The sequence below is a fragment of the Coturnix japonica genome, chromosome 7 (genome assembly GCF_001577835.2).
Source record: "Coturnix japonica isolate 7356 chromosome 7, Coturnix japonica 2.1, whole genome shotgun sequence".
Lineage (NCBI taxonomy): Eukaryota > Metazoa > Chordata > Aves > Galliformes > Phasianidae > Coturnix > Coturnix japonica.
The window spans coordinates 8,541,985-8,552,636 of record NC_029522.1 but is presented as its reverse complement, the minus strand read 5'-3'; the positions used below and the strand labels follow the sequence as shown (position 1 = coordinate 8,552,636).

The 10,652-nt window shown below is 48.3% G+C and overlaps 2 protein-coding genes across 5 annotated transcripts in view; one reads left to right on the top strand and one right to left on the bottom strand.

The window, feature by feature from the left end:
* The window catches only part of RAMP1 (receptor activity modifying protein 1), a 13,361-nt gene extending 10,750 nt beyond the window's left edge, over positions 1–2,611 (top strand). The window contains exons 3-4 of one of the 2 annotated variants that reach the window (XM_015867990.2): positions 708–927; positions 1,380–2,611. In XM_015867990.2, coding sequence (XP_015723476.1) covers positions 708–927; positions 1,380–1,382 — 223 coding nt within the window. In that variant the 3' untranslated portion in view covers positions 1,383–2,611. Of the gene's footprint in view, positions 1–707 lie in introns of both variants that reach the window. The other variant, XM_015867989.2, reaches the window with a different exon arrangement.
* Positions 1–10,652, bottom strand: part of UBE2F (ubiquitin conjugating enzyme E2 F (putative)) — a 72,940-nt gene that overhangs the window by 586 nt on the left and 61,702 nt on the right. The gene's annotated exons all lie outside the window — the stretch shown is intronic.

Sequence of the window (10,652 nt, the reverse complement as noted above, 5' to 3'; positions counted from 1 at the left end):
AATGTTGGCTGCAGCGCTGCCCTGTGCAGACTGTCCTGCAGCCCGAGCCTCCCTCTCTATGACAAAAAGTAGCCAGCTGTGTGAGCTGCCACTACTTGGGAAGGCAGATCTGAATTAAAAGTTCCATGCACACTGTGTGTTGGGAACGGAGGGAATGAACCACCCCACCACCAGCATGGCACTGCAGCTGCAGCCGTCACTCAGCTCCAGCCGCCGAGGGGCCGCCTGGCTGTCACCCTGCTAAGAATACACCCCAGGCATTTCTATTTATCGCCGGCTTCCCAAGTGTCTTCGGGATGTGCCGTCTTGAACAGCAACCTTGCAGGGGAAGACATTGTTTTCTCTCCCTTCCCTTTAGAGAGCAGGCTCACTAGTAAGAGAAACCTTCCATTTCTGTACCCGGCTACCCACAGCCTCAAGTATTTGTGTGCACATACAGACACCTCTACAACAGAAAGTACTATCTCTACGATAGAAAGTATGTTTGCTGACATACATACAACTGTATTTCTTCTATGGAATATTATACTGTATCTTGGTTATTACATGTTACCTTTCATTACAACGCACAGTAACACTTACCATCACAATGGTTGGGCTGGGTGGATCCATTTCAGTGGCGCCTGCATGATGCACCTGGCAGCGGGCGGCTGGTGAGGACCCAGGTGCCCCGCTGGTGTCACCGCTGTGCCCTGTCTGTCTTGCAGCACCTACGGGGAGCTGACGAACTGCACAGTTGCGGTGGCTGAGAACCTCACTTGCTACTGGCCCAACCGTTTGGTGGATGAGTTCTTCGTTGCCGTCCACAGCCACTACTTCAAGAACTGCTCCCCATCCGGCCGGGCGCTGCGTGACCCCCCCAACGGCATCCTCTGCCCCTTCATCCTGGTGCCCATCCTTGTCACCCTGCTGATGACCGCGCTGGTGGTATGGCGGAGCAAACGCAGTGAGGCATCGTTTAGAGATGGTTTTTCAGGGGAGAGCCTGGCCAAGGAGCATCCCAGGGGTGCCGAGCCCCATTGGTGCTGTTGCATCCTTGCTGGCCCTTCCCGGGTGGTGGCTTCCAATTAAAATCCATCATTAATGACCTGGGGATGCTGGTGGTAGTGAGGATGCTGCTCACTGGGCGATGAGAGAGAGAGTTGCAGCTCTGCTCAGCCCTTCCCTGCTTCCCTCCCAGCAGCCCACAGCATCACTGGGGGGAAAAAAAGGGAAAAATGGAAAAATCGGGGAAAAAACCCACAGCAGGGGTCAGTGTCCTGCCTGTGGTGCCAGCACAGCACTGGGACGTGCCATAACCACAAGGACAGCGTGTCAGAGCACAGCCTGGGTGATGAAACCTTCACTTTTTATCCTTTCTGTCGTTGTTTTATCCTTAGTAACAGCAGGAAAAGCACCTTCTCCCCCTGCCCACCTACAGACTGGCTCTGACTAGAGATGGAAAGATGGGTGATGGTCACTGCTTCGCACTGGCGGGTGACACCGGTGGTGGCACTGATGGCCTCAGAGGTGCCCCAGTGAACAATGGGAATTAGGTGCTTTTCCTAATTAAATAAATACATGCAGAACTAAAGCAGGTGGCAGTCTTTGGTGCATTCCTCCACAAAGTGGGGTCTGGGTGCATTGAGGTCCCATAGACCTCCTGCTGCCCTGCTGGGTGTCCCATGGGTCTCCTTTGGTGTGCCAAAGACTTTACCTCCAAACGAAGCCCAGGGGAGGGAGGTATGGGGAGGGATCCTGAGGTGAGATGTGGAAGCCGAGGGGGAAAACACAGACCTGGGGATTACAGTCAGCCCATGGAAGGAGGATTTCAGTGGGGAGGCTGCTGGAATGGGGCACGGGCCAAGTGTGGGCAAGAGCAGCCCCAAATCACCCCTGGCACTCGTGGAGGGGTTCATCCCTGGCACAAGTGAAATGGAATGTGTTTTCCAACCTGCTTGTGTGTGCTTTCCTCCCTACCATCCCTGACATCACCACTTTGCAGTAAAGATCTGCTACAGTCACTCCTGCTTAAAGGAGAACGTGCTGCTCCCCTATTCATTACAAATACACACAGAGGCTGCGTCTTCTAAAGATAAGGCACTTCTGCCACGTGCCATGCACACATCTCATCATCTCCTTGCTTTTCTGGGCCCCAGTAGCACATGCAAGAGGAAACGAAGTCAGCAATGCTGCTGTGACCGCTGCAGCTGCCCTGTGCACAACAGAAGAGGAGGGGCTGAGCAACCTGGCCACTGCACAACACAACAAATGCTCTGCATGAAACCACACCAACATTTATTCCTGGGCTTTATCTAGGTATAAAAGCTGCTGCACAATTCCCCCGAGGTCAGGGTGAGCAGCAGGAGCTGAGGGCACCAGCAGAAGAACAGAAAAGCACCCACTCACAGCGTGGTGCTACCCTTTCATTACTTATCCCCTCTCACTGCACCCCCAGCTGAGGGCAAAGGCAGATTTCTTGAACAAAAAAAATCTCCTTTCATTATGTTTTCACAGAGAGAGATGTATGTACATAATATAATAAATATGGGATTTTAACAGTCCTACACAATCACTTAAATTACAGATTAGCCTGGTATTTCTTTTAACTAATTCACACGCACAAAAAAAACCCCCACGGTGGCCCAAACAGGGAGCTGCAAACAGCCCTGTAAGACTCCAGACTCGTGACAAAAAGGAACTTACATCAAACGCCACGATGTTTGGGTGCACGGTCAGCGCTGTGTTCTGCAGAGCGCTCTGCCTGGCGCCAGCAGCTTCAGGACGAAGCTCCCACGGTTCCTGCTCATCAAAAGCAACAGGATTGTGACTGGATTCCCAGGATGCCATTTTATTGCCCACCTGAGGTGTTCCAAACCCCCACCCACACCCGCCCGCTCTCTTTTGCCTTTTATTTCCCCCCCCCAAATTAAGTGAAAGGTTTAAAAAGAAAAAGTGTAATTAATTACATTTCCAATGGTGATTTCTTTTAACTTCTCAAAGCATACCTCATTAACAGGATATACAGCACGCTTCAGAAGAGTCAACATTTTAAAAGGAAGCAAACAACTTTTTTTTTTAATATACTTTTTTTTTTTTTTTTTTTTTTTTCCAACCAACAAACACAATTTCTTGCTGTATTTATGCTGAACTCTCCTTTTAACATGACAAAAGTTATGAAGTTGGGTTTCTTCTTCGGTAACAACATGGATACGGGACTGTCACAGTCCGGCTGATTTTCTTCCGGTTGGTGGTGTTGAAGTTGAAGACAGCTGTGCAGCAGGCAGCCGTACGTCACTGCATAAGTTGTGGGCTGCCTTGCTGCAAACTGGAACAATTATTCATAACGGCAAACCATGCTGGAAACCTCATTTGCAGTCAGGCTGGGTTCCCTGGGTATTATAGGCTGATCCCTCGCAGCAGCAAAAGAAGCGCTTGGACTCTCCTTGGGCAGTGACAGCATCGGAGCATGTCAGTCACAGCACTGCACCTGATACACTAAGACTCACTGTATTAGCAAGTAATGGAGCTTGATTACAGAATAACCCGAGTTTGAAGGGACCCATAAGGACCATCGGGTCTGATTCCACACATCAATGCAAGAAAGCACCACCACCCACCTTTAAAGACCTGAATTAAGACCCTTTCTAACACATTTTCTTTTCTGGGTTTGCAACCATCTAGGGTTGCTGATACTGCTGGTGACAGCCCTGACTTGCTGGGAGCTGAATGAGTTAACAGAGAGCTCCATGGTGCCTGCTGCCCTACGTCACTAAAACAAGCTGGGAACATGGCCAAGGAATACCACCGGACATGGGACAGAGCCAGCTGCATTTCACTGTAACTACAGTACCTACAGGTGGCTCAGGAGCAAGACCCATGTTTTTAATGGACAGCCTGGCCCTCTGAACTCAACACACAGGAGATGGAGCTCAGAGAGGAGTGCTCCAGGACTCTACGCCCTCCCTTAGGCGTTATTGACAGATGAAGGAACTGACAGCACTGGTGAGAACGTGTTACGACTGTCCTTGCTTTGTGTGAAGGAGGTTCTCATTACAGAGCTGTAATATTCCATCTTCACATGCCATATGGCTCAACAGTCCCTGATTAACAGTGTGCGCTTTCCTACGTGCACATCTGTTCCTGCGCAGCACTGAATACTCAGAAGCAAGGAATTAGTCAGAGCAGTCTATATTCTACACGACAAAGAGGAGCACGGGATCCTGCACGAGTGCTAAGGGAGAGCAGGAGCGGGGTTGGCGTATGCAAGTACCCATCACCTTGCAGCAGGCACCTGCCTTGCTGCTCTCTGCCCCCTACTTTTACCATACAAAGGCTGATCCTCAATCCTGCATCCCATGGTCTGGATGCTGAGAAGAAGAGGGGGAGATGTGCTGCTGCCAGCGACCCATCCGCTGGGCTCCTGCCTTGCCCCTCCTGGGACAGCTGCTCGCCCTGTCAGTGGGGCTGTCAGGCCACAGGCTGCTGTAAGGGGAGAGGGCTGATTGTTGCTGTGACATTTCACTCCGGTAGCACAGATGCTACAGCGCATGACACCCCATCAGAAGCAACCCAGCCAGCCATTAAAGCCTTGAAAGGCCATCAGGGAGTGCTGGAAATACTTTTTAAAGCTTTTCAAAGGGGAAATCTAATTTTAATTTGCCTTTCATCAACTCATGGTGCAGCGTTTCCTTCGCGAGCTTTGAGATAGCAGACAGATGGAGTAAGAGGCTGCCAGTGCTGCCCGTGGGTTTCCCAGTGGCATGGGGTGGTGGGGAGAAGCAAAGCTGGCTTTGCACCTGGGAGCGGTACCTGCAGCCCTGTCTTGCTTGGGTTGGAAGGTCAGTAGAAGACAGCAAAAGCCCAGGGATGAGCGAGAGCTGGTGGACACCCACAGTGTGGCAGTGCCCGCTTCAGACCCATGATGAGCAAAAAGCCATTTCGGAGCAGACCCGAAGCAGCTTTGCCCCGAGATGAGCTGCAGGGAGGTCAGAGCGGTACGTGAGCACAGCAGGCCCATGGGGAAGTACGCACTGCATGAGTAATGCTGGCCCAAATCCCTGCTTCATCTGCTGAGAATCATATTGGGGCATCAATCAACTGAAAAAGGAAAGGAAAACCCTGGGGGGAATTAATCAGAGGATGAAGAGTGTGTGATATATGAGCCACAACAGGTTTCACAGTATCACGGTGCTGAAAACTGGGTTACAGCCCCACTCAGTGCTCCAGGGAGGAGGACACGATAATTGGGCAGGTTTGCCTATTAGACCCCATAGAACACATTTAGAGCGACCCTTGTTCTCCATCTGTAGGAAAAAAATGAGTCTTCACACCCATCAGCCCCCATACTTCCACTGTCTTTTAGAAAGGGAGCTGAATGAACACAAAAGCCTCTAGTATGAGGCCTTTTCCAATCCACGTTCCTACCTTGCTGTGATTTTCTTGGCACTGTTTTATTCACAGCTCAGCTTCCACATCATTTTAAACACTTTCTGAGCCCTGTGATTACATTTCAGTTGCATGAAGAAAGACTTGGAAAGAAGGGAGGGTGAAAAACAGCACAAGTGTCCCCGCCGCACTCACACCAAGTAGGTGTAGCCCCCACATCATCAGGTTTTGGACATTTCCCCTCCCTCCCAGCCCCCCATACTGCTGCTCTCACAGACAGGTCACAGAAGTGATGTAAGAGGTGGCACTGATGTGTACCTGCTAGACGGCCTGCTCAGGGGAGCCAACATGCACTGTGCAGAACGAAGCACTTCAAGGTGCTCAGTAGAGAAAAAGCCATGCTTAGGAGTGTAAAAGCTGCAGAGGTGGTCAGGGCCTGCAGCTAAGTCCTGCAGAGGAAGGTCCAAACCCCAAAAAGAGCCTCGCCACCCTCACCTTCCAAAGAGGAGTCTTCATTCGGCTCCTGGAGGTCCTCTGGTCCTACTGCTGCAGCCAAGTGACTCAGGCTTTGCCCTGGGCTCTGACTGATCACTTTGTAATGCTTACACTTTATCCAGGTTGATGAAGCAAGAACAACCACCAGTGGGTCTGCTCTGAATCATTTCCACATGGCCTCAGGCAAACCTACGCTTCCACCAGTGAGCACAAAGCTGCTCTGCTCCTGAGAGCCTTGCTGATACAGCTGTTGGAACTGTCTGCAGGAAGCAGCCCTGAAAAAACAGTCACCCTCAATCATCCCAATTACACAGACGCTACACAAACGCACTTCCACCTGTGAGGATGCCACTCATTCCCAAGAGAGATATGTCTTCAGGATCTGAGATCTTAATGGCTAAATGACCACAGCAGAGGAAATCACATAACTGTCTGGGCCTGGGCAAGAGAGCTTTTGCCAGTCATCCCTCCCCAAGTCGTGCCCAGGTCACACAGTGAGGCACGAGGAGGGGAAGCTCAGCACACAGACTTCTCCAAAGCCACACGTTTGTCTACAGAACGTGAAACAGAAGCTTTCCTTCTAAGCCACCAACATGCCTAACAAATGTCAATCAAAAGGTTTCGAACATCTGCATTTCTGCCATTGCCTCCGCAACAGTCAAACTGTCTGCAAAAGCTTCATCCATTCCAAGGAGGCAGAAAGAGCTCAATCCTTAATCAAAGGTGGGTAATGTTTCTATAAATACCCTCAGCATTAGAAGAGGAACTTTCTTTGTTCCTATTTACATCTGTTAGCACAATTAGCAGTTGTGTCACTGCTCGTTTGCACACGCTGCTTAATTCGCTTCACGCTCAGCAGGGAAGGCTCCAAAGCTGTCACGGATGCAGCACAAAACAGGGAGGAAAATCCAAAGAAAGCAGCAGTGCCGTTCTCTAAATTCACAAATGCCAGGGGAAAACGAAATATGTATCCCTTGTTGCTGCTGCAATTTCAGCACTACCCCCATCAAAAAGGGAGACTGGCTGTGCTAAGCAAGCGCATGGTAAACATGGAGATAAATAAATGCAGTCACTCACAGGGTGCACTCCTTTGCAAAGATGGGTTTGGACTGGGATGGTTTTGCTGCTCCTACTAAGACAGCTCGGCTGCAATCAAAGCAGTAAAAAACGAGTAACAAAAATTAAGCAGCTTCCCCCAAAAAACCTGCTTGGATACCTCAGGAAGACATTGTGGGTGCTTCTAAGAAGAGCAATTCTTCCACGTTTCATAACCTCTCTTATAAAGTGTGGGGACGGAGATGCATGGCTCGCTATGCAGGAATAAATGCGAGCTGCTTTTTTTTTTTTACCTGAAGGAGGTCAAGAAGCCCCCACTCTTCCATCACGTCACAGTTTTGTACTGTTCTTGAAGAAAACATTCAGAACCAGCTCCTTCCTATTAGCGAGAGAAATCTCAGCATGCCCAGGGCCAGCGTGGAGCTATCAGTTTAAACACAAGAATGAGGTTAAGTGGGAAACCTTATACCCAACAATGGACAAAGGCAGACCCCAGTCCAAGAGAAGCTCAAACACGAGGATGTAAAACGTCGCAGCAAGGAAGAGGCTGCACTAATCTAAGCGACGCACTGACTCAAATATTCTGCAATGCAAACAACATTAAAATGAGGGCCTGGCAATGCCAGCTTGAAGCAAACATAATGAGAGCGAGATGTGGGCTTGCCTCCCCTCGTTAGCTGCAACAATACCCTGTCTTGACGAGCACAAGCAGCCTTTCTGTTGCCTGCTCTTCCTTGAGCTAAGAGCCAATTGCATCAATTGAGCCGTTGACAAAGTCCAGCTCTGAACAAGTTGAAGATAAAAACATACTAATTCGTGTCCTAAATTCTTAGATGCACAAATCAAAAAGGCTGGAGAGTTCCTGGAGGCACAGATCTATTCTGGTCACTCTGAGTCTCTCTAGAAGAGCAGCAGAATAAAACGTACATGGAACTGGTCAACTGTCCTGAAGGGTTTGATGCTCCATGGAACATACAAGCCTGACAGAGATTGTAACTCAAGCACACAAATCCACTCCAGCAATTTCAGGGAGCGCCAGCTGAGATTCCAGGTAAAACAGAGGCACTGAGACAACAAAACAAAGCTAAAGAAGGGGCAAAGGCAGTAAAAAGGTCCAGCTGTAGCCTACGGACATCCACACGCACTTTTTGGGTGAACATTAATGGGATCATCCTGTAGGAAGAACTGTCTGGAGAGCTGTCCTGAAGTCTCCTGACATACCTCAGCCAGAGAGGAAGTATCAGTGAAGACCAAGGGATTCCTCAAGTGTTCTAACGATTCATCATAACGTTTGTCAAAACATTTCTTACAATAAGGAGTTTCAAATAGCAGTATCTTCTTACTGTTTCCATGGGTATATATAGAACCACTCATGCCATCTCAAACTCTCTCCCATAGCTCTGCGTCCCACAGCAAACTCGTCGGCACTTTCCTTCTCATTGTAATTTCTTGCCATGAAATGAGTGACACCTCAAACTCAGCTATGATTCAGCACAGAATTTGACAGTGATTTGGTTTTGTTGTTGTAGTTTTTTAACCGTTTCCTTGAGAATTAATAATACAAAATGAAGCCGCAGCCGCTTCAAAGCCTTGACTTCAGTTACCTCTACAGCAATCAGAATAGCATAAAACAATGCAAGAGCTTGTGGTGCTGACAAAGAACATGTCGAGCAAAAATCCCCTATAAAATACCGCATACCTCGGTCTAAGTGCTGATGAATTCAAATATGGCCAAAGAAGGAAGAGCAAAAAAGACAGATGCATGTGAAAATATGCAGATCTTGTGATCACTATGAAGTAATGGGACTCCCCTTGGAGTCAGAATTGCTGGTGGGTAGTTCCCTCTACCAGAATAAAGCCTACTTTAGTCAGTGTGTTTTATTGGCATCCCACACACTCTTGCCCACACAGCTGCAGAATAGCCAGCAAAATCAAGGAAGGACCTCAAAACATACCTTCAGCAAGCAAAGACAACAAGATCTGTCTGCCTACAGATTTGCAAGCTATCACTGCTACTCTCCTCGCCCCACCACAATACAGCTTCCACGATAGTCCTCCCCTCATCCTTCTGGTCTCCTCCCCAGCAATTGGATGAAATAAAATCTATGCTCCATGTGCCCTCATGGGCCAAAGGCATCTCACGTGGCATGGGTGCCAGGCTCCCACCACTGCTGAACGCTGATCTCCAGCCTTGGAGACAAAATCCCACTGGATGCTCTCCTGCTGAGTGACCTTCCCCAGTTGACTCTACTTTGAGCACAGGGGCTGGTCCAGAGCATCCAGGGGGTTCTGCCTCCCTTGGCAATTCCACAGCTCTGTGAAATGCCCCCTGAACACGTCTCAGCACTGTTACAGAACAGACAGGCCTCCTAATGTGATTCAGAATTGTTTACTTGGTTACACTGGATGTAAGCAAGGAAGAAGAAATACATGTTTGTATCAAGACCTTCACCTTCAAGTTAAATTAAAACCACAAGCTTCTCATGTAACCTGCCAGCTGCCTAACAATTTCCCAGCATCTCCTTACTCATTATCATTGGTATTCATCATTTTACATCTCTTCCAATTATTTTGCTGCTGCTGTGGGAACATCAGACTGACAGTCTCCAAAACAATACTCAACTTCTATCAGAGAAAGCAAGGGAAAACAGAAATCCTTCAAAAGCAGTCGTGGCAGAGGTTGACACATCTACTCGTACCGTGACGCACCAAGCATGGGAATAATTTGTTACAAGCATAATTTTAAATATTGAAAAATGGAAGAGAAAATTGATGGCCTTGTCAACTCCGTAATTCCTTCACTCTCAGCTCCACAGAAATGCTTTTGTTCTACACCTAATTACTATTATTTTATATTCCACTAGGTGCAAGACCAGATAGCTTAGCTTAGAAATGAATCCTCCCTTTCCCCACCTGCCCAGCCACAATGCACTCTAATAAACCCGAATACCTGAAACAACCTGAAGGGCCCTGCAGTTCTGCATCTCTCCCCACTTACAGTAATTGACAGTGATCATGTAGATGGATTGCTCTAATGATCAGGACAAGAACTTACTTTTCTTTCTGCACCTTTTTTTTTTTTATTTTAGTAGCTACATGTGCTGCACTGCCCTGCTCAGGAAGCCATCCCTCCTATGGCAGCCTTCCTTTTTATTTTTAAGACAACAGCCACTGACTTTAACCACACACGACACAATTTTCCTCCAGCCAAGGACTGCCCAAAAATTCAGGACTTAAAGCAGCCAGGCAGACACGAGAGTGAGTTGCTGTTAGGAACTCGGTCTGAAGACGTACACCGATTTGCTGTCCGACCATTCCCTGTTTCTCGCATCATGCACTGGATTGAAGGGGTAATGTTGCTGAGAGGTTAGAAAGTAAAACACTAGCACAAGAGTCTCAGCTGTGCAGCACCGTGATGATTTAAGCCAAAGTCCAATCTTAGTTCTGAAAAATAGCTTCTCATGGGAACCCACAGACCTACCATGTTCAGATTCCTCAGGTGGCTGCAAACTTGACCTTCTCTTACAATGGGATAGGCATTGCTCCCCCAGTTCTACCTTCTAAAAGACATCCAAGCATGGTTTACTGACTCTTCCTCCTACTCAATGTAATTCCTATTTATTTTTCAAGAGGGATTTCAGCTCCTAGGTTCACATGCTGAATGATATTAAAGAATCAGAAGCAGCTGTTGTTTCCTACAACAAGCAATGTAATACTTTGGAAGTTATAAAGGG